The sequence below is a fragment of the Schistocerca serialis genome, chromosome 1 (genome assembly GCF_023864345.2).
Source record: "Schistocerca serialis cubense isolate TAMUIC-IGC-003099 chromosome 1, iqSchSeri2.2, whole genome shotgun sequence".
NCBI lineage: Eukaryota > Metazoa > Arthropoda > Insecta > Orthoptera > Acrididae > Schistocerca > Schistocerca serialis.
Window position 1 is genome coordinate 1036351718 of NC_064638.1, and position 23994 is coordinate 1036375711.

Consider the following 23994-nt stretch of genomic DNA (forward strand, 5'->3'; position numbering starts at 1 on the left):
CTTACGTAATGTCAGTGTAAGTTTTCCATATTGGCCGGCCGGGGTGGTCGAGCGGTTCTAGGCGCTTCAGTTTGGAACCGCGCAACCACTACGGTCGCAGGTTCGAATCCTGCCTCGGGCATGGATGTGTGTGATGTCCTTAGGTTAGTTAGGTTTAAGTAGTTCTAAGTTCTAGGGGACTGATGACCTCAGATGTTAAGTCCCATAGTGCTCAGCGCCATTTGAACCATTTTTCCATTTTGTCTCAATTTGTATCTTTTACAGCGTGAATTCTGATCATGCTCTTGTTCATTTGAAGAGTGAAATCGGTATAATAAAAAACACGAAGTGCGACTTATTGTTGTTTTCGAAAACTTACGTAATATAGTTGCCACAAAACGTATACGAAAACGTAAGTGTGCATAACCAGCGTATTAACTAACACCTAAAGTCGTACACATTAATGATAAAAGAAACAATTTATCCTAACGACATGTGACACTCTGGATGGTGAGTTTAGCGGGTGGGAAGTTCAGCTGCTAATCGCCGAGGTAGATGTAGTGAGGTAAGCAGCGTGCTGTCAGAAAATCCATTGGCGAAAACAAAGTTCGAAACCTATGACGGTGTCGGAAGCTGTAGACAGAGTAAGCGGAGTCAGCAGCTAACGTGAGCGTAAATTGGGTATGGAGAAAAGAAAGCGTGGGCACAACTGTACACTTCTGCTACAGTGGAACAACTAGTACCAGAACATAGCCTTTCCTAACTCGCAAATACGATCTGTGAGACAAATGTAACTAGCGACATTCATACCATTTTTATGGTATTTTTCAGAAAACATCGTTGAATTGGTGTAAAGAGATTAATAGCGTGCTCGCTGGAAATATTCCCGCGCAAACAGAGCGCGAGACGCACAATGGGGCCAGAAGCAACAACTGAAGTAAGCAGAGAAACATTCCCTAATCGGTAGCCAAAACGGACGATCAAAAGTAAAGGCGGATGAGAATGAAAATGGGCATAGATTAATACTTCAACTGTAGTGAAATAAATAGTTCAGCAATTCGTACAAAGTTCTATACAACTACGTGAAATAATTGTAATTAGCCACATTCATTCCAATTGATGAATACGCACTGACTAAAGTTAAGTTAACCGTTGTTAACCGTAAAGACCACTTGTAACTATAAGCTAAAACATCTGTAACTACAAAAATCGAATGTCTGTAAAGCTAAGGTGAATAACTGTCTGTTAGTTTTGAATGGCTTGGTATCTGTAACAATAATTAGCTAATTAACTGCTAATGTAAATGGCTAACCACTCACAACTAAAAATGAATAGCTACGTATAACTGTAGAAGACTAACAACCTGTAACTGTCGATCATCAGCTTACAGAAAAAGAAATGTTAGAAAGATAATGACCAACGACTTGTAACAAATGCACCAGAGGTTGAGTGCCTGCAGCTGCGAACAGCTCTTTTCATGTAACTGTATACGGCTAGCTAACACCTATTACATGCAACACTACATGGACAAAGTACAAAGTAGAGAGTCCAAAATACTGCTAATAACTTTTTTTGCGTCACCAGTCATCTGACTGATTTATGCAGCCCGCCACGAATTTCTCTCCTGTGCCAACCCCTTCACCTCAGCGCAAGACTTGCAACCTGCGTCATCAGTTATTTTCTGTATTCCGATATCTTTCTTCCTCTACAGTTTTTACCGTCTACAGCTCCCTCTAGTACTATGGAAGTTATTCCCTAACGTCTTAACGGATGATCTACGATCCTAGCCCTTCTTCTTGCCAGTAATTCCATATATTGCTTTCCTCTCCGATTCTGCGCGGAGCCTCCTCATTCTTTACCTTATCGATACACCTATTTTTCAACATTCGTATGTAGCACCATAGCTCAAATTCTTCGATTCTCTCCTGTTCCAACTTTACCACAGCCTATTTTCAAACGTACATTCTGAGATTTTTCTTCCTCAAATTAAGGCTCATGTTTGATACTAGTATACTTTTCTTGGGCATTCCTGGTCAAGAATGTTCTTTTTCCGGTGCTAGTCTGCTTCTGATGTTCTCCTTGCTCCGTACGTCATGGGTTACTTTGCTGCCTAGGTAGCAGAATTCCTTAACTTAATTTACTTCATGACCGTCAAACCTGACGTTAAGGTTCACGATGTTCTCGTTTCTGTACCTATGTTTCCCTTTCCAGCATTTGTGATTGCCCAGACTGAACTGCGTGCTGAGCTATTCCTTATCGCAGTATCCATAGCCTTAGAAAACTTCAAGAATATCTCTTCATTCCTTAGTATTTCCATATTCTATTTCATTTGCAGGCTAATTCTTCCTGACTAGTCTCTTAAACGTCAGCCTACTATTCATCACTACTACATCGTGATCTGAATCTGTATCTGCTCTTGGATACACCTTTCAATCCAGTGTCTGATTTCGGAATCTCTGACTGATCATCATGTAATGTAACTGAAAGCTTCAGGTATCTCTCGGCCTTTTCCAAGTATACCCCCCCACCCCCTCTTGTGATACTTGAACAGATCATTTGCTATTACTCTGAAACTTATTACAGTGTTAAATTAATCTTTATCCTCCCTCGTTCCTTGGACCAAGCGCATATTCTCCCGTGACGCTTTTTCTGCTCTTTTCCCCTACAACCGCATTCGAGTCCCCCATGACTATTAGATTTTCATCGCCCTTTACTTACCCCTTCTATATCCGCATATGCTGTCTCTTCATCTTCAACTAGCAACGTATAGGTGAACTATGGTTGTCAGTGTTGGTTGGCTGCCGATTCTGATGAGAATTAGTCTATCACTGAACTATTTGCAGTATACTCTTTCTGCCCTGCCTTCCAACTCAAAACGAATCCTACTCCCGCCATACCATTTTGTGCTGCTGTTAATATTACCCTATACCCAAGTTAGTACGCTGGTTATTATTTACATTTTCGTCTATGTTTTATGGCAACTATAGTTGCATAACTTTTCGTTTTACAATTTCATCGTCCTGTTACACCCTCTCTGAGTCTAACCTGAAGACACACAAGTCATTACCTGATTAGCTCCAGTTGTTGCATGATGCCTACACTTGTAACATAATCGTAAATATACTACGACCCATATGTAAGCACTCACGAGCTCTTCCTGCATTAACGCATTTTATTGTTGTATTACATATTCCTCTTATATTTTTATAGGACTGCAGTTCTGTGCCCACCTGCTTGTTTTTGACAATCGCTAATAGTACGATAACTTTCAGTATGTAACATCTCTTTGTCTTTAAATTTTTAAACTTTTTATTCTTAAATTTTGTAATGTTCTTATCTGATTGTACTTATTTGTGGTATATTTTTCTGTACAGTCATCTTACGAAGGGAACTAGGTGTCCGAAATAAAATGTCTCTTGTGCAACCGCTTGCCATTTTTTTTCGACAAATATGCTTACAGTTGCTGAAGATATGTAAAGTACTAAACGTTAACTAAGTACCAGTCTAATGTAACAATAGGGACCAGCAACGTTTTCTTCACCCTCTGTGCAACTGTGGGTACTGTCTTCTTTCTTCTGTTTGAGAAATTCTCAGTCAACTGTTATTCTTGTCCTTTCATGAATATATTTGAAAGTCTTCCTTTCTCTTTACTCTTCGCCCCCTTTCTTACTGCAATGAAATACATGTTTCTGCGTCTCCATGAATGTAGATGACAATCTTCGGATGGATCACAGCAACTTCACAGCTATCTACCGAACTCGAACGCCACAATGGATCGTCGAACTGCAGTTGCTTACGATGAACATCCACAATATTAAGTACCACAATCTCTTATTTACTGTTGTAGATTTTTCCGTCAGACTAGAAATTAATTTTTAGTTATTCGTGTTATCATATTAGAAAGTGGATCTATTTCCACTCTACCCTTCTTCTCTTCACAAGTTCGCAGTCTTTTACTTAAAGATCATTTGAAATGGCACTCTATTTTCTTAATCTGTACATGCAGCACGTGAAATGAACTGTCGAAACAGCGTATCCACGCAAATTCTGGAGTAACCAACAAGCAGAGCTATTTGTACACGGTTATTTTGCAGCAACATTTCAAGCAGCATATTGTTAAAATAATGCTTCTAAGTAATTAGCTTGCCTCTTTGAGTGGGATCCAGTTTATTTAAAGACGGTCGTTAAGTTTGCAGTAATGTGATCAAAGCTGTAGTGGGGATTTTAGACATTAACTTCAATTAAACTACTAAGCACATTCAAAGAAAATAAGGCTAAAATGAATCTACTACTACATGAAGCATGCCTATTATTTAGAGGTAATTTTTCATCTTAATTTGCAGGGTGTCCAGAAAAGGACTCACTGATTTCAAAATTAAATATCTCGAAAACAAAGATCGATAGAGGAATACAGTAAACGGTATGTTTATTGTGAAAGCTGTAAGAAGTTTACACAGCAGTTTGAAATAATAGTTACAAAAGCCCAGAGCGATCAGTTCCACTATTGAAAGGTGAAAGGAGTTTAGTGTACCGAAGGAAGAGATTAAAACCATGTACTCCATTGAACAACGCTCTTTTCTGGTGCTAGAGTACCACAGGTTAGAAGAGAGTCCTACGGCAACAAGGCAACGTTTTCAAGTACGATTTAATGTTCCAAAAGGACCCGATGCGAAAACCATTCGTACGCTCTTCGCAAAATTTCAACGAACAGGCAGCGTAACTGATGATCTAGTGGGGCATGTAGGCCGCAAGCAACCGCAGTTACGCCTGAAAATATCGCCACAGTTTCTGGAATTATTCAGCGAAATCCAATGTCATCCGTCCGTATAACTGCATCTGAGACTGGTTTGAAGCGTTCCAGCACGCAGAAAATACTGAGAAAGAGCCTACACATGTTTCCATTCAAAATCCAAACGCACCAGGCCATACCCGTACGAGCTGTGCAACAAAGGGTTGCCTTTGCTAATCAGATGCTCACAATGATTGATAGTGAAGGATTTGATGTTGGCTGCATCTGGTTTACAGATGAAGCACACTTCCACCTGAATGGATACGTGAATAAGCATAACTGGCGATTTTGGGGTTCCGAAAAGCCATATTGGTGTGAAGCGAAACCCCTGTATTCTTCTAAAGTTACTGTGTTGGCTGCAGTATGCAGCAGAGGCACTATTGGCCCTTTTTTCATTCGAGAAACGGTCACTGGTGCACGTTAGGTTGCAATTTTGGAACAATTTGTCGCCACACAGCAAGCGTTAGAGGATCGACCAGGTACTGAATGGTTTATGCAAGATGGAGCCCGACCACATTGGACCGAACAAGTGTTTCGCTTTCTTGAGGAATACTTCGGGAATCGAGTCATTGCTTTGGAATATCCCAAATTTATTGGTGCAGGCATGGATTTGCCTCCATATTCGCCGGATTTGACTCCCTGTGACATTTTTTTGTGGGTCACAGTGAAAGACATGGTCTACCCGAAGCATCCCGCCACGCTGGACGAGCTTGAATCGGTGATCTCTGTGGCATGTGAATCCATTTCGGTTGAGAGACAACGAAATGTGATGGCGAATTTTATTCTTCGTTTGCGCCACCTCTGTAGCGCCAATGGTGAACAGTTTGAAAACATTGTGATGTGATTGTTTGCAAAGATTATTTTCATACGATTATTTCACTTATGTATGCTGATATGAGCTGTGCAGCTTACAGCGCCATCTGTTAGCAGCTTTTGTAACTATTATTTCAAACTGCTGTATAAACTTCTTACAGCTTTCACAATAAACATACCGTTTACTGCATTCCTCTATCGATCTTTGTTTTCGAGGTATTTAATTTTGAAATCAGGGTGTCCTTTTCTGGACACCTGATGAAAGCCATTTGCAATAGTGGCAGAAACGTCGGACGTTTTACGCTTACACACTCGGTAGGAATTTATTGACTATGAACCATGAACCATGAACCATGGACCTTGCCGTTGGTGGGGAGGCTTGCGTGCCTCAGCGATACGGATAGCCGTACCGTAGGTGCAACCACAACGGAGGGGTATCTGTTGAGAGGCCAGACAGACGTGTGGTTCCTGAAGAGGGGCAGCAGCCTTTTCAGTAGTTGCAAGGGCAACAGTCTGGATGATTGACTGATCTGGCCTTGTAACAATAACCAAAACGGCCTTGCTGTGCTGGTACTGCGAACGGCTGAAAGCAAGGGGAAACTACAGCCGTAATTTTTCCCGAGGGCATGCAGCTTTACTGTATGATTAAATGATGATGGCGTCCTCTTGGGTAAAATATTCCGGAGGAAAAATAGTCCCCCATTCGGATCTCCGGGCGGGGACTACTCAAGAGGACGTCGTTATCAGGAGAAAGAAAACTGGCGTTCTACGGATCGAAGCGTGGAATGTCAGATCCCTTAATCGGGCAGGTAGGTTAGATAATTTAAAAAGGGAAATGGATAGGTTAAAGTAAGATATAGTGGGAATTAGTGAAGTTCGGTGGCAGGAGGAACAAGACTTCTAGTCAGGTGACTACAGGGTTATAAACACAAAATCAAATAGGGGTAATGCAGGAGTAGGTTTAATAATGAATAGGAAAATAGGAATGCGGGTAAGCTACTACAAACAACATAGTGAATGCATTATTGTGGCCAAGATAGATACGAAGCCCACACCTTCTACAGTAGTACAAGTTTATATGCCAACTGGCTCTGCAGATGACGAAGAAATTGAAGAAATGTATGATGAAATAAAAGAAATTATTCAGATTGTGAAGGGAGACGAAAATTTAATAGTCATGGGTGACTGGAATTCGAGTGTAGGAAAAGGGAGAGAGGGAAACATAGTAGGTGAATATGGATTGGGACTAAGAAATGAAAGAGGAAGCCGCCTGGTAGAATTTTGCACAGAGCTCAACATAATCATAACTGACACTTGGTTTAAGAATCATGAAAGAAGGTTGTATACATGGAAGAACCCTGGAGATACTAAAAGGTATCAGATAGATTATATAATGGTAAGACAGAGATTTAGGAACCAGGTTTTAAATTGTAAGACATTTCCAGGGGCAGATGTGGACTCTGACCACAATCTATTGGTTATGACCTGTAGATTAAAACTGAAGAAACTGCAAAAAGGTGGGAATTTAAGGAGATGGGACCTGGATAAACTGAAAGAACCAGAGGTTGTACAGAGTTTCAGGGAGAGCATAAGGGAACAATTGACAGGAATGGGGGAAAGAAATACAGTAGAAGAAGAATGGGTAGCTTTGAGGGATGAAGTAGCGAAGGCAGCAGTGGATCAAGTAGGTAAAAAGACGAGGGCTAGTAGAAATCCTTGGGTAACAGAAGAAATATTGAATTTAATTGATGAAAGGAGAAAATATAAAAATGCAGTAAATGAAGCAGGCAAAAAGGAATACAAACGGCTCAAAAATGAGATCGACAGGAAGTGCAAAATGGCTAATCAGGGATGGCTAGAGGACAAATGTAAGGATGTAGAGGCCTATCTCACTAGGGGTAAGATAGATACTGTCTACAGGAAAATTAAAGAGACGTTTGGAGATAAGAGAACGACTTGTATGAATATCAAGAGCTCAGATGAAGACACAGTTCTAAGCAAAGAAGAGAAAGCAGAAAGGTGGAAGGAGTATATAGAGCGTCTATACAAGGGCGATGTACTTGAGGACAATATTATGGAAATGGAAGAGGATGTAGATGAGGATGAAATGGGAGATATGATACTGCGTGAAGAGTTTGACAGAGCATTGAAAGACCTGAGTCGAAACAAGGCCCCCGGAGTAGACAACATTCCATTGGAACTACTGACGGCCTTGGGAGAGCCAGTCCTGACAAAACTCTACCATCTGGTGAGCAAGATGTATGAAACAGGCGAAATACCCTCAGACTTCAAGAAGAATATAATAATTCCAATCCCAAAGAAAGCAGGTGTTGACAGATGTGAAAATTACCGAACTATCAGTTTAATAAGTCACAGCTGCAAAATACTAACACGAATTCTTTACAGACGAATGGAAAAACTAGTAGAAGCCAACCTCGGGGAAGATCAGTTTGGATTCCGTAGAAATACTGGAACACGTGAGGCAATACTGACCTTACGACTTATATTAGAAGAAAGATTAAGGAAAGGTAAACCTACGTTTCTAGCATTTGTAGACTTAGAGAAAGCTTTTGACAATGTTGACTGGAATACTCTCTTTCAAATTCTAAAGGTGGCAGGGGTAAAATACAGGGAGCGAAAGGCTATTTACAATTTGTACAGAAACCAGATGGCAGTTATAAGAGTCGAGGGGCATGAAATAGAAGCAGTATTTGGGAAGGGAGTAAGACAGGGTTGTAGCCTCTCCCCGATGTTGTTCAATCTGTATATTGAGCAAGCAGTAAAGGAAACAAAAGAAAAATTCGGAGTAGGTATTAAAATTCATGGAGAAGAAATAAAAACTTTGAGGTTCGCCGATGACATTGCAAATCTGTCAGAGACAGCAAAGGACTTGGAAGGGCAGTTGAATGGAATGGACAGTGTCTTGAAAGGAGGATATAAGATGAACATCAACAAAAGCAAAACAAGGATAATGGAATGTAGTCGAATTAAGTCGGGTGATGCTGAGGGAATTAGATTAGGAAATGAGGCACTTAAAGTAGTAAAGGAGTTTTGCTATTTGGGGAGCAAAATAACTGATAATGGTCGAAGTAGAGAGAATATAAAATGTATGTTGTGGCGTAACAAGCTAGCTACGCCACACTGAGAAGGGAGCCGAAAGGCACGCTTACACACACGCCGACTGGCGTCAAGTCTGGAACAGGATACGTTATGACTGCTATAAAGAAAATACGTAGCTTTGGAATATACTTAACTTTTAATCACTCCTTGTGATACATCTCTCTTGACTATACAAATGAGACTCGTAAGATACATGCACTGTTACAATTGGCGCCTTGCTAGGTCGTAGCCATGGACTTAGCAGAAGGCTATTCTAACTGACTCTCGGCAAATGAGAGGAAGGCTTTGTCCGTATTGTCGCTAGCAATGTCGTCGTACAACTGGGGCGAGTGCTATTCCGTATCTCGAGACCTGCCTTGTGGTGGCGCTCGGTCTGCGATCACACAGTGGCGACACGCAGGTCCGACATGTACTAAATGGACCGCGGCCGATTTAAGCTACCACCTAGCAAGTGTGGTGTCTGGCGGTGACACCACAATGTAGGCTGGCAATGGCAAGGAAAGCGTTTCTGAAGAAGAGAAATTTGTTAACATACAGTATTGATTTAAGTGTCAGGAAGTCATTTCTGAATGTATTCGTATGGAGTGTAGCCATGTTTGGAAGTGAAACATGGACGATAAATAGTTTGGACAAGAAGAGAATAGAAGCTTTCGAAATGTGGTGCTACAGAAGAATGCTGAAGATTAGATGGGTAGATCACATAACTAATGAGGAAGTATTGAATAGGATTGGGGAGAAGAGAAGTTTGTGGCACAACTTGACCAGAAGAAGGGATCGGTTGGTAGGACATGTTCTGAGGCATCAAGGGATCACCAATTTAGTATTGGAGGGCAGCGTGGAGGGTAAAAATCGTAGAGGGAGACCAAGAGATGAATACACTAAGCAGATTCAGAAGGATGTAGGTTGCAGTAGGTACTGGGAGATGAAAATGCTTGCACAGGATAGAGTAGCATGGAGAGCTGCATCAAACCAGTCTCAGGACTGAAGACCACAACAACAACAACATGACAACGGCCGTGGAAGCTCGCGCTTACAATCAAGTTTTGTGTTACGTTAGGCATATCAGTCACTGAATTCGTCGAATTCGACCCGAGTACAGAAAGATAGGTTCCTGGGCGCCTCAGCCCACAAAATGAAAGTCATGTGCGAGTTTTTGGCCATCAAAAGGACCACAGTCCTTAACTGCCCACTGAATTCACCGGATTTAGCCGCAGCTAACTTTGAGTTTCCACAAACTGAAGCTGGCAATAAAAAGACTCCGTTACTAAGCAACTAAGGACATCCATGAAAACAGTACTGCAATACTAAATACAGTTCCAAAAGGGCCTTCAATGACTGTTGCAAAAAACTTTTAAAACGATTTCTGCTTTGTTTTGATTCAGGGGGAGACAATTGGAATAAAGACGGTGATTTTGTGAACACAATCCATCACTCTTATTTTTCATAGCCACAGTCCTAACGGGAATGGGACACACTGCATAAGGGCAAAATATTAAATGAGCTGAGGTTTCTATTCCGGATATCCGGAAATAATCAATAATTTTAAATCTAATTCTTACTTCTTTCATCGTTTCAGCAATAGTTCTAATTCTAGTCAATAAGATATTGCAGACTAACTATCAGATACTGGTCAAAAGGAATACGTTTACTTTCAGATGACTATTTTCACTGATATCCATACATCGGGAAGATCAGACTTAATTTATGCTGAAAAGTATTTTGCATTGGCGTCAATGTTCTGACAAAGTCAGCTATTCTTGCTCAGATAACAGGGATTCAGTTTCTACAATTTTTTGTTATTTCTTTATGGTATTCTCAAACTAAAAAAAAATTCTTTTCTTTTTCAGGCACAAGGGATTCCTGAAAGATTGCCCCAATGGCCTGCTCACGGAACAGGTGAGAAGTTTGCTAATGAACAATTCATAGCCAATACTTTCATATTCATAAGTCTGTTAAAATATCTGCAATTAACAGCTAACAACGATGATGTATTTTCGTTCTTTCCACAGGGCTTCATCAAGATCTACAAACAATTTTTCCCACAAGGCGACCCGTCCAAGTTCGCGTCCCTCGTCTTCAGAGTGTTCGACGAAAACAACGTGAGTTAAACACACTGATCAGAAAAATATGATCCTTAAAATCATTAGAATTCCATCTTTACAGATTTTGTTTTTGTAGTAATGAGTCCTTCTGCCGATATGATGCCTTAATAAATATCTTTTTGTTTTGATTTGATCTTTCCACCTGTACATACTATGCTGTACTTAGTGTCAGCGATAGTCTGATAGGAATACTGCAGTCTCTGCCTGAAAATGTTGTTTTTGACTCGCAAGCGAACCCTTCAGTGCTCTCTTTTGGGATGACATCGTATTTGTTCCGGTAACTGGCCCCCATTTTGTAAGTAGTGCCATTCTTGGTGCATATTATTTGTTGAGAGTCTCTTCACACTGTGCTTTACCTGTGTACTCAAATAGTTACAATCTTCCACAGAGCCACATTCGCAGTGCCTCATTTTCCTCCTCTAGTCTTCCGTCGTTTCCTTTTCAGTTACATGCAAAGTATCTTGATTCATGCGAGCCTTCCAGAAAGATACCTTTGAATTCGATATCATTTTCTTATCAGTACATACTCTTATTATACGTCGCCTGCGCTCTTATGCCTTCGATAGCTTTCAAACCTCATTCGGTAGACGTACAGTTATTTCGGTACATAAGTTTTATTTCTCTGCTGCTGTGGTACATTTTGTAATTTAATCATGCTGTCCCTTTCCTGCTATTTACTTCTATAGTTTCCTGACAGATTTTATAAGCAGAGTAGCATGAAGATTTTTGAGCGACATCCCTCCACCGACAAGATCATTTATGGTGGAGCTCTATTTCGAACTGCACCAGGTTGAGGATGCAAATGAGTCATGTCTATTCTGGCATTCTCTTTAGGGGAGAACATCATTTATATTATTCCTTTTTTCACCCATAATCTCGATTGACTCGTAAATTCTACATACATTTTCTCGGAATCTTTTCGTGGACGCATTCCTAAATAAAGTATTCTCGGTTTTTAAAATCGTGGTACTTCGAATAAAATATTCGAGCTTTCGATAGCTGTCTCTGACATCGCCTTCAAGAGTGAAGAAAATACTGACTGCTGGGACTAGCAAGGTGTTCCGGGAACTTGAACACCTATGTCGTCTTTAACAGGGCGTAACATATTTCGTATCTTGACTGGTCTCAATCCGTGTCTCTGGAGTGCACTAGAATGGAAGGAATGTAGCCGATCTGGGCCTTCTCGCCGATTCAGCAGGCGATATTCGTACCTGGAACCTGAAAGCATTTGCGATTTCACCAACCAGGTTCTCTGAATACGAGTATCAAATTCTGCAATTCAGCCTGTAGATGGCCGTTGCCGCTCTATTGCTGTTGCTGGTTCGCTCTGTGTACTGTTGGGGCTCAGATTTACAAGAGATGAAAACAAACTGCAGGGGTACACATTATACAGTCATGTTTAAAAATAACGGAACATTCCGCCTGTTTAGCCGGGTGGTAACGTCCTTGCCTCCCATGCAGAGAGCCCGGGTTCTGTTCGCGGCCGGGTTGGAGATTTTCTCCGCTCGTGGACTGGGTGATGTGTTGTCCTCATCATCATTTCATCCTCATCACCGGCCACAAGTTGCTCACTGTGGTGCCGACTGAAATAAGACTGGCACTTGCCGGCCAACAATGCCATACGATCATTTCATTTCATAACGGAACACCTCGAACGACTAGAGATAGGACATTCATATTCAAAGGACATGCAAATTAATGTTTTCTGCAGAAATAATTAGCATTTGAACCATGTCGGCCTGCGGGTTCAAGGTCAACATCGGTATCGCGGTGAAACACCACCCACTAGTAAAATGTGACTGCGGCTCTCGTCGCTATGAACCGAAGGTAATGGATCACTGTGACTTGAGCAGACGTGCAGGTTGCCTCTGGGACGTATGCGCGAACCGTATCGTCAGGAGTTTGAGAGAGGACGCATTATTGGCACGAGAGAATGCGATACATCCATCCGGGAAATTGCTGCTCGTGTAGGACCAAGTGTTTCAGCAGTGCAACCAGTGTGTGCGGAATGGTTCACGGAAGGCCGTAGAACACGACAGGATAGGTAAGTCTGCACCGCCCAGACCAAACCCAGAGGAGATCGGCACATCCGAATGGCATTGCCGGACAATTCTGCGTCCTCCTCGGCTCTGGTGCAACAGTGGAACAGTGTAACACATCATACAGTATCAGGGGTGACAGTCTATCGCCGATTATTATTGCATGGGTTACGTGCTCGTCTTGCACTTTACCGCCTACCTTTGTAGGCGGAAAAGTGTACCTGTGCAGGAACGATGTGACTGTGAACAGCAATAGTATCAGATGGTGTTTTCGGACGAATTCAGATTCTGTTTTTTTTTTCAAAATATGACCGCATTTGGTTCGCTGCAGACAGGGTGAGTGGCGTCACAGCGACTACTTTCAGGCAAGACGCACAGCGGCAACTCGAGGCGTTATGGTGTGGGGTGCTACTGGGTACAACCACAAATCACATTTTTTTGCGTATCCAGGGCATTGTGAGCAGTGTGACGTACGTGAATGACGTTCTGCGACCCGTATCCATACCCTTTCTGCAAAATACCCTAGACGCCATTTTTCAGCAAGCCAATGCACAACCACATGTGGCAGCACGAACATTTTGCCTTCTTGGTGTCACAGGATGTCAGCCTATTACCCTGTCCCGCCAGATCTTCAGACTTGTCGCCAATTGAAAATGTGTGGGATGTGGTGAAACGAAGTTTGCAGTGCTGTGGCCCAATGGTGACCACTTTGTAACCTAGTGAATGCGGTAAGGATGGCTATACCACAGGACGCCATTCACTCTTTATAGGCGTCGATGCCATCACCCATGTCAGGTTATCAGGGCCCACGGTGGACCCTGTGTGTACTAGGCAACAGGACACATGCTGGGCCGAGATAATTGGAATGTAATCATTTCTGCAGAACATACTAATTTACATGTCTTGTGAATACGACTGTCCTATCTCGAGTCTTTCAAAGTGTTCGTTTTTTCTGAACATGAGTGTAATATGAACGTGGGCCTTAGACAAGCGAGTGGTAGCAAAGACGGTTGACTTACGATCGTAGGGAGGCGAAAGAGTCAGTTTCAAATCTGGCGCGAGGGCCTCGCGCCACCTGACGTTACTCAGCCCGCGGCTACTCAAAGCTACCAAGAAATGCATAACTCGCCCTCCTGTGAAATGCATCAAATCGGTCCTCTCTGGACGCTTCCAGACGCTGCAGTCGCGCCTGTGCGAGAGGAACACCGTGCTTCAGTCGGTGTACTTTTTTACTCCTGATGAAGATGGTGGATACAGTTGCCGAATTCTGGAGCATTTTATTCTTATCTACGTACAGTGTGATTCAAGAGGGATATCACATAATTTGTGAGGTGATTCTACAAGTTAAAATAAACCGAAAAGTCCTCTAAACATGTGTCCCATACTCGATCTTTACGGAACTGGAGCGGGTTCAATCAACACCCATCTGTGAAGGGTTATGGAGACAAGTACGAATATTACTTATAGAAGTGTTGTGTAGACACTGTACTGGATGGACTTAATAATGGTGCGAGAGATGAATGGTTGACCCTAAAAGCCTTGTGAGGTTTCTGCAACAAATGGCAGCACTGTGACGTCGCACAGAGGCAACAGCTGCAATTATACCCAGTGTGCGATTGTGGATAGGATCAGTGAGCGGCCGTTTGCGTGTTGTGCTTGTGTGTTGTTTGATTGAGCAAGTCCATTGTACTGTGAATACCGACATGAAAAATATGCAAACACGTTGTTTGTGTAGGGGTACTGTAATGGCAGCCCCCATGCGACTATGACACAGTACCACAGGCGTTTCTCAGATCGACGATTGCCCTGTGCCAGGGTATTTTCCAGGGCTTTTCAAAGATTACGTGCATCCGGAGCACTACCCAGCTTACACGTAACATCAAAGCGTGTGGCCATCCAGTCGTTTCAGGAAGGATCGACATTATTGCAATGTTACAACGGAGTTACACCACCAGTACACGGCGGATTAGCTATCAGCTCGATGTTCCACAAACGCGAGTGTGGCATACGTTACATTCCGATGGCTTGCATCCGTACCACGGGCAGCCCGTGCAACATCTACATCGAGGTGACTCAGTAAGCAGGCAACCATTTTGTGAATGGTTGGCTGTACACAGAAACGTCGTGCAATACACTTTATTTACAGATGAAGCTACGTTTACACGCTGTGGTATCATCAACACTAGCAATTCTCATACACGGGTGATGGTGAGCCTATATGACACCAGGGAAGCAAGATTCCAAATTTTGGAAATTTATGGTAAGGTCTTATGGGACCAAACTGCTGTGGTCATCGGTCCCTAAGCTTACGCATTACTTAATCTAACTTAAACTAACTGACGCTAAGGACAACACACACACCCATGCCCGAGGACTCGAGCCTCTGATTGTTGTGGGGCTGGGGGGTGGGGGGTGGGGGGAGCCTCGCGGGCCGTGACAAAGCGCCTCAGACGGCGCGGCTACCCCTCGCGGCCAAGGTTCCAAGTTAGGTTCTCAGTGAACCTCTGGTGTGGCGTGAGTGATGATCTGGTGATAGGGCCTGTGCCGACAGCTGCAGAATATGTACATTTTGTGAAAGAAGACCTACCTGCGCTTTTGGAAGCCGTGACGTTACAGCAACAACAGAAAATGTATCTGCAACATGATGGATCACCGGTTCACCTTACCGGACGGGCATCCCAGCATCCGAATAACACATTTCCTCAGCGGTGGATTGACCAAGGCGAAAACATTAACCGACTGCCGTATCACTCAACCTGACCTCTTTAGACTTCTGTGTGTGTGTGTGTGTTTTTTTTTTTTTTTTTTTAAACTGGCTCTAAGCACTATGGGACTTAACACGTCATCAGTCCCCTACACTTAGAACTACTTAAACCTAACTAACCTAAGGACACCACACACACCCATGCCCGAGGCAGGATTCGAACCTGCGACCGTAGCAGCAGTGCGGTTCCGGACTGAAGAGCCTAGAACCGCTCGGCCACAGCGGCCGGCAGACTTGTGTTTATGGGGATGGTTAAAGAGGGATGTGCACGCTACGATGGCGGATAGGCGTGAAGAACTTACACATTAAAGCTAGCCAAGATGACGTTCGATGTACAAAACACCGCACCTTCCAACGCTCTGACAAGTGCATTGAGATGGTTGGGGGACTTTTTGATCACCTCTTTTAGGGTGGACAAGTCATCTGTCACACCATTATTCTGTCCACCACAGCGCCTGCATACCATTTCGGTAACTAATGTTCACACTTACTTTATAATTATTCATTGATGTGTGTAGTCTTCAACTCGCTCCAGTTCCGCAGCATTCGAAAATCGGACACATGTTCACAAGGCTTTTTCTGTTTATTTTCACATGTAAACTCACCTCACAAATTATGTGGCATTTCTCCAGAACCGCCATGTATGTTTTGTCCCAATTTTCGAATTACCAGCACTACCATTGCTGATTCTTACTCTGTTTTATTCCGTTACTCTTCTGCTTCACCAAACCTGACACATTTTGGGACTGATATCTGCTAGAATGAATCTCTAGTCAGCCTCATTCTGACTTCAACTTCCACTACTACAGTCCATTCCATAGCCCATTTCCTTCATGTTTTTGAATTTAAACTCACTGTAGATCACTAGTAGTTTTGATCTACGTCTGTATCTAAACATTTTTTGCGGTTCAATGTGTGGTTTCTTCAGACCCAAGTCTAGGGATAGCATCTTTGAGTAGTAAACAAAGCGTCCTAGCTCCTGGGTTTGATTTAAGACAATGCTTGAATTTTGAATAAAAGTCATAAGAAATGTCTGTCGAGTACTTCTGATGTTCAGAGTCACCTCTTTCTGCCAACGGCCGTGTCAAAGAGGGTGGAGGAGCGGACAGAGATTCAGGCGAATGCTTTCCCCTTTTGCTGGAACACCGCCGCTACAAGGGTGCATAATCAGCAATGATCGACAATATAAGGACGCCGAAGGTAGTACAGTTGAGCAATATGTTCGAGACGAATTCCTTACTGGAGATTCCGGGAGAGAAGTTGCAAGGGGAAGGTGTATTACCAACAAATGGGTAACATTTCACAAGTCGGAGTGTGAAACGTAGGAAGTCTGAACGAATTAAAAAAAGCAAGAAGTCTGAAAATTGAAATACAAAGGCTGACTGTAGATATAGTAGGAGGCAGTGAAGTAAAATTTAAAGGAGATAGGGATTTCTGGTCAGACGAATACAGGATAATATTAACAGCAGCAGAAAATCGTGTAACGAATGTAAATTATGAATAGATAAGACGTTGAGTTACTATGAACTGTTCAGTGATACGACTGTTATCATCAGCTAGAGAGCAAACCAGCACCAACAACAATAGTTCAGGTATACATGACGATGTCACATACAGAAGATGGAGACGTAGAAAAAGTACATGCGAACAGTGAACGTTGAAGTCGGTGTGTAAAGGGAGAAGATAATCTTTCATAGGGGACTTGAACACGGTAGTAGTGGAAGGAGTAATAATCAGAGTTAGCGGGGGACATGGACTCAGTAGCAGGAATGAAAAGGAGAAATACTAAATGAGTTCTGTAATAAATTTCAGCTTTTGATAAGCAACATATTCTTCAAAAATCGGAAGAGGAAGAAGTACACTTGGAAGTAGTCCAGAGGCACGAGATGATTCCAGCTGGAAAGACGTGGAATACTGAAGTACGAGGGGTGTTCAATAAGTAATGCAACCACATTTTATTTCTCTGCCAGTTTTGGTTGAAGAAACTGAGGAATTAGTTGTGGGAGGTTTTGGAAGAATCCGCACCAGCCCCTACAGTTTAATGAAGTTCTTATAGGTAGGGAGCTTTACGCAGCCTTCAAAATGGCGTATGTAACGGAAATGCGTCCCAAGCAGAGAGCTGTCATGGAGTTTCTTTTGGTAGAAAACCAGATCATCACAGATTTTCATAGGCCCTTGCAGAATGTCTACGGAGACCTCGCAGTAAACAAAAAAACAGGGTGAATCGTTGGGCGATGTGTCTATCATCATCGTAATGAGGTCGAGCAAACCTGGCCGATCTCCCAGTTTGCCGGCATGTCGCACTCGTGCAATGTTGCAACGTACGGGTACTCTCATTCGCGGTGATCGACACTTCAAAATCAAACACCTGGCTGGACAACGCAAGGCCTTATAAAATTCTGCGAACCCGAAGGGGCTCATAAAACTGCATAGGACTGTTCACTCTAACCACCCTACATTTCTGATCTCGCTTCTTCCGACTTCCATCTGTTTAGCCCAATGAAGGAACACTCTGCGGGAAGCAGTATGTGGGTGGTGGGGACGTTACTGATGCAGCGAGATGTTGGCTCTGATGTCGACCACTAGAGTGTTACAATGCTGGCGTACAGACCCTCTCAGTAAGGTGGCGTAAGGCCGTCGCATTCAACGGAGATTAAGTTGAAAAACAGAGTTTTATAGCCAAGAGAGTGGGAAATCACATGATGTACTTGAATCATGAATAAAACCATCCTGTTTTCTGAAAAATAATGAGCTGCATTACCCATTGGACGCCCGTCGTACATAGGAAGGAAGAGATGGCTGTAGAGGTTGCGATAATCAATACCTCAGTAGACGATTTAGATTAAGAGTAATGGACGTTTTTTAAAAGGACGACAACAGAAGTTGGACAGATAAATGTAGGAAAGGGAGCTCAGGATGACTTGACCCCGAAGGAGGTCATGATCATATTTCAGGATGGTTGACAGGGTAGAGGTGATCGGGGAGTCAGAGGCAGTATGAGAATAACAACAACTCCATTTGTCAGAATTCATACAACAATCGAAGGCGTCGTCTCACTATAGTCAGCACGCCACAGGTCCGCACCGGCCCTAAGCGGCGGTGCTGCTCATCTCAACACGCGACAGGAGGACACAAGTTGGCATCCTGACCCGGTGAAGCCAACGAGCAGTTGGCCCTCAGCTGTAAGGCAACAGCTTAGCTCCCAGGAATAGGCACAGCCCTAGTCCGATGGCTAGCGGTGCCAGCATGTAGTAGTAGTTGAGGGTGTGCTGGCTATAGATGATGACAGATATCGCGTTGCTGGATCCGATTGTATTTATGGCCACTCGATCTGGCCATGTTATGACAGGACATCATTTTTGTCCGCGTAGACTGCTGAAACAGCGCAGCACGAAGCCTAGGAACTGTGTAACTCAGGTCCCCTCTGCGATGGTCTGCCCCTCATGCTATGGTGCATTGACAGCGTTCAAGCTCCTGCAGTAGATAGCGGAGCTAGACTTGTGGCGACCAAACTCAGTTTAGTGTCGAGGCTGAAACTTCTGGAACAGAAATATGGCCACAGACTTCTACTCGCTTCGTCGCAGGTTACGGACGCCAATTTGGTATCGGTACACACCAGGAAGGAACAGCGAAGAAAGCTCGAATAACTGGATTCTTCAATTAATGGCGTAGGGAAGAAGTACAAACATGTTCAGGACGAGGGAGGAATACGGCAATATAAGCTACTTAGGAATGAAATAAATTGGTAGCATAGGGAAACTAAGGGGAAATGCCTGCAAGAAAAATACGGAAAAGTAGAAAAGGAAGCGGTATTCGGAAATACTCTATCAGAGTATAGAAAAGTCAAAATAATAGTAAAAGCAAAGCACTTCATCTTCTGGCCACAAGCGGCCCATCGGGACCATTCGGCCGCCGTGTCATCCTCAGCTGGGAATGCGTTTAGGAGGGGCGTGTAGTCACCATACCACTCTCCCTGTCGTTATGGTGGTTTTCTTAGACTGGAGCCGCTACTATTCGGTCGAGTAGCTCCTCAATTGACATCACGAGGCTTAGTGCAACCCGAAAAATGGCAACAGCGCATGGCGGCCTGAGTGGTCACCCATCCAAGTGCCGGTCACGCCCGACAGTGTTTAACTTCGGTGATCTCACGAGAACCGGTGTATCCACTGCGGCAAGGCAGTAGCAGTAGGTGAAATTAAAAGCAAAGGCTCAGCATTAAGAGCGCAATGTGAATCCATCTGTTAAAAACAGAGGAATGAGTGGGTATAAAAAGTAAATTGAATATCTCTTCGGAGGATGAACATGTGTTATGGCATGATAGAAGAAGAAATGGGAGTCGACTCGGAAAACATAGGATATGTAATATTACAGTTTACTGAGTTTTGGAAGGCTTGCGATCAGATAATGTAGAGTGGACAGAAAACATTTCATCAGAATTTCTTAAATAATTGAGAGAAGTGGCAACCAAACGGCCATTCAAGTTGGCGATTAGAATCTATGAGATTAGAGACAAATTGTCAGAATTTCTTAATAATATCATCCGGACAACCCGAACACAGCAAGGGTACAGACGTGCGAGAACATCGAACAGTCTGCTTAACGTCTCATACATTCAACTTGATGTGAACAATAATTTACAGGAGAAGGAAAAACAAAATGGGAGAGATGCTACATGACGTTCAGTCTGGCTTTCGGAGACGTCGAGGCACCCGACAGGCAGTTCTGATGCTGAGCATGACAAGGAAAGCAAAGTTCAAGAAAAATTGAGACAAGGTAATAGCATTTGTAGACTTGGAAAAGACATGCGACACTGTAAAATTATGCAAGATAGCTAAATTCTGAGAAAAATGGGAGTGAACGATAGAGAATGACGGGTAATATACATACTTATAAAAACCAAGAGGAAAAACGAGAATGGAAGGCCAAGAGCGAAATGCTGGGATTGGAAAAGGATGTAAGACACGGATGCAGTTTTCGCACCAACTGTTCAACCAATAAATCAAAGAAGCAATGAAGGAACCAAAGTCTTCAAGTGGGGGTTTAAATGTCTGAGTGAAAGGGTATCAGTGATAAAGATTCGCTGATGTCCTTTATGGCCAGTTGGTGTGGCCGAGCGGTGCTAGGCGCTTCAGTCTGGAACCGCGCGACCGCTACGGTCGCAGGTTCGAATCCTGCCTCGGGCATGGATGTGTGTGATGTCCTTAGGTTAGCTAGGTTTAAGTAGTTATAAATTCTAGAGGAAGGAAGTTCAAATCTGTTGAATGGATCTACGGCTATATATCGAAGAAGTAATGATGGAAACAAAGGAAAGCTTCAGGAGCGGGACCAGAATTCAGGGTGGAAGGGTGTCAATGACAAGAATGATGATATTGCTACAGTCACTGAAAATGAAAAGTAACTACTGAACGTGTTAACGGAGTCAACAATTTGTTGAGTGCAGTATAATGACTGAGAGTATATTGGAGAAAGACGAAAGTAATGAGGAATAGTACAAATGAGATAAGCGACATGTTTTAATTAAGGTATTCTGCTAGCGTGATAGCAAAATAACACAGTACGAACGAAGCAAGTAGGACATAAGAAGAATGCTACTACATGAAAAAGAGGCTTTTCCTAGAGAAAAGGTGTATTGCATAAAAAATGTGCCTTAATTTGATGAAGTTTCTGAGAATGTACGTTTGGAGTCAGCATAGTATGCTAGTACCAAGGGAAGCGGCCAGTACAGTGGACACGCTTTCGAGACGACGACGGATCAAACCCGGCCGTCTTGATTTGGTTTTTCTATGTTTTCCCCGTATCGCCCCATGCAAATTGCAGAGTGGTTCCTTTGGAAAAGGCACAGCCAATTTCGTTCGCCCTCCTTGAGGAAGCCGAACTTGTGTCCCGTCCTTAATGACCACGTTGTCGATGGGACTTTAAACTCTAATTTTCCTCCCTTTTGGACGATAATGTATCATGGACTGTGGAAAAACCGTCTCACTAGACGGTATGGAGCCAAGATCTGGGAGTGGTAAGGTGTTCAGCATAATTCTTTTAAGGTATTTATTTACCAGAGACGCATAAATTTAACATAAAAAATGAGCAATATTTATTCGCCAAAGAGGTCAAGTTTATCATAAAAAATTACGAACTATTAAGCTAACGGTAACTCTCCAAATAAACAAATTTAAATTAGAGTTTCTATATTACTTAAGGTCCGCAGGTCGTGGTCTCGCGGTAGCGTTCGCGCTTCTAGAGCACGGGGTCCCTGGATCGATTCCCGGCGGCATCAGGGATTTTCATCTGCCCCGAGATGACTGGGTGTTGTTGTGTAGTCTTCGTCATCATCATTCATCCCCATTACGGTCGGGGGAAAGTAACGGTAAACCATCGCCATTAGGACCTTGCCTAGTACGACGGTGCGGGTCTGCCGCATCGTTCCCCTACGTTCCGTCAAGAAGCATGGGACTTCATTTCCATTTCCATATTACTTGAAAGTTAGTAGAACAAGAGACCTCACCCATTACTAGTGCTAGTAAAAGCAAATCTTTCTATGCCAGGTTCTCACAAAGAGAAAAAGGTAAAACAGAAGCCCTCTTACCATCAAATAAATATTTAACTCTGGCACTCCCCTACTACTATGATGCTAATCTAAGTTAAGGGTTCGGGCAAAACAGCGGCCAGCAAAAAAATCATACAAAATTCAATAGTAAAATCACAAGGATTTTCACGAACTACAGCGACCAGTTTACCGTTCACAAGAAATGGCACTCACCGTTATTCTTGCGTCCAGGTTAGGAGAATTAAGGACAGAGTACGTGGCCACCTCTGCCTAGTTAACTGCAGCCTGTGGCCTGCTACCGCACAAGCCGACAGATGCGGCAATTCTCCAGTAGGAGCGGGCTGGTCCTCAAAGTAAACATCCACCATCCAAATGGGGATAGTGGACTTCCACGGCTTGCAAGCCTAGACCGCGACCAGAGGGACTCCTCCAAAACAGTCAACCCGCAGCACGCAGATGTCAAGTGTGAGCAGCGTCTGCTCTTAAATCCTGCTGGAAGCGCCGCAAGGGCACCGCCTACCAAGATATCAGGGAAACCGTAGCTAGGTAACGAAACACAAATACGTCCACAAGGAAATATATCGGTGGCAATGCGGGCACAGCTTAAAAAGAAGATTATTAGAACATTGTTGCTGCAGAAAGATGTTGATAATTGATCTGATAAGATTAGGAATGAAGAGATTCCTCGCAGAATCGGCGAAGCAAGGAATATATGAGAAACACTAACATGAAATAGGGACAGGATAATAGGAAAGATATTCGATGTTGCTATAGCGTTCCAATCGCCTTTAACACAGCTTACCAGGTCCTCTATTTTCACATATATCTTCCCAGTTCCAAGTTGTCATCCTGTGATTTTCAGTCAAAACTTTTACGTAACATGTATTCGCAGTTGCGAATACGAACAATCATCAGCTATATAAGGGAATGGTGGCAATGTAAATTTGTGCAGCACCGTTGTCGAACCCAGATTTCCCACCTCACTCGAGCAGTCGGCTTAACCACTTCCGCTATCCATGCACGACTCACGGTTAGACCTATACTTTCATATACCCGAAGGAACATTCCATCTTTCTTCTTAACAACACAGGCCCTGCAATATCGTTAAACGTTTACGCTGTTGGACGCAGTAGACTTCGTTGCGTCTCAAAGAAGAATGTGGTACCTGCACTATTCATTATTTTACCAAAAATTGATTTCATAACAGGTCGAGCTGCCGATGTTACTAATCCATAGCTGCCTAAATATAAATTTCTGTGCTCTTCGATTCCACTTCACTAGTCTATAGTCGAGCCTAGCTCAGATAGCCAATTTGCCAATTTGCATAGAGGAACTGTGGAAGTATAGCACAGAAAGTAACTAAAAGAAATGCGCAATTAGCCAAACAGAACTAACATGTTTATTCAGAGATAATAAACACACTGTCGTTCGCTGATACATTACAAATTGCGAGACACGGTTCTTAATAGGCTGTTTGATTTTCACGGACGTCAACGCATTGTCTGCAACGTGGTCCCATACTGGACGCAACTGGTAAGGAGCTCTAGAGGTAGAGCGTTCCATTCCTGCACCATTGCGGTTGACAAGTGCTCGATGGTCGTTGGTGCATGTACACGTGCTGCGATACCCATCCCACACTTGCTCAATGGGCTGTAAGTAGGGGGAACCGGCTGCCCGGTCCATTCGCCGAGTGACTTCTAGTCCCAAGAGCTGCTCCACCTGCGCTGATCGATATGGTACGGCGTTGTCATCAATAAAGATAAAGTCACCGTCCAAAGGCGTTGGTTCAACAATGTTCCTGAGTGTATTACCGAGTCCTATATCTCGCCTGGCCGAACGGTTCTAGG

General features: G+C 43.2%; 1 protein-coding gene across 1 annotated transcript in view; it reads left to right on the forward strand.

Moving 5' to 3' along the window:
• LOC126414355 (frequenin-1) overlaps window positions 1-23994 on the forward strand; it is a 284481-nt gene that overhangs the window by 246038 nt on the left and 14449 nt on the right. Inside the window, exons 3-4 of the mRNA XM_050083339.1 lie at window positions 10549-10597; window positions 10711-10800. Of these exons, the coding sequence (XP_049939296.1) occupies window positions 10549-10597; window positions 10711-10800 (139 nt within the window). The remainder of the gene's footprint in view (window positions 1-10548; window positions 10598-10710; window positions 10801-23994) is intronic.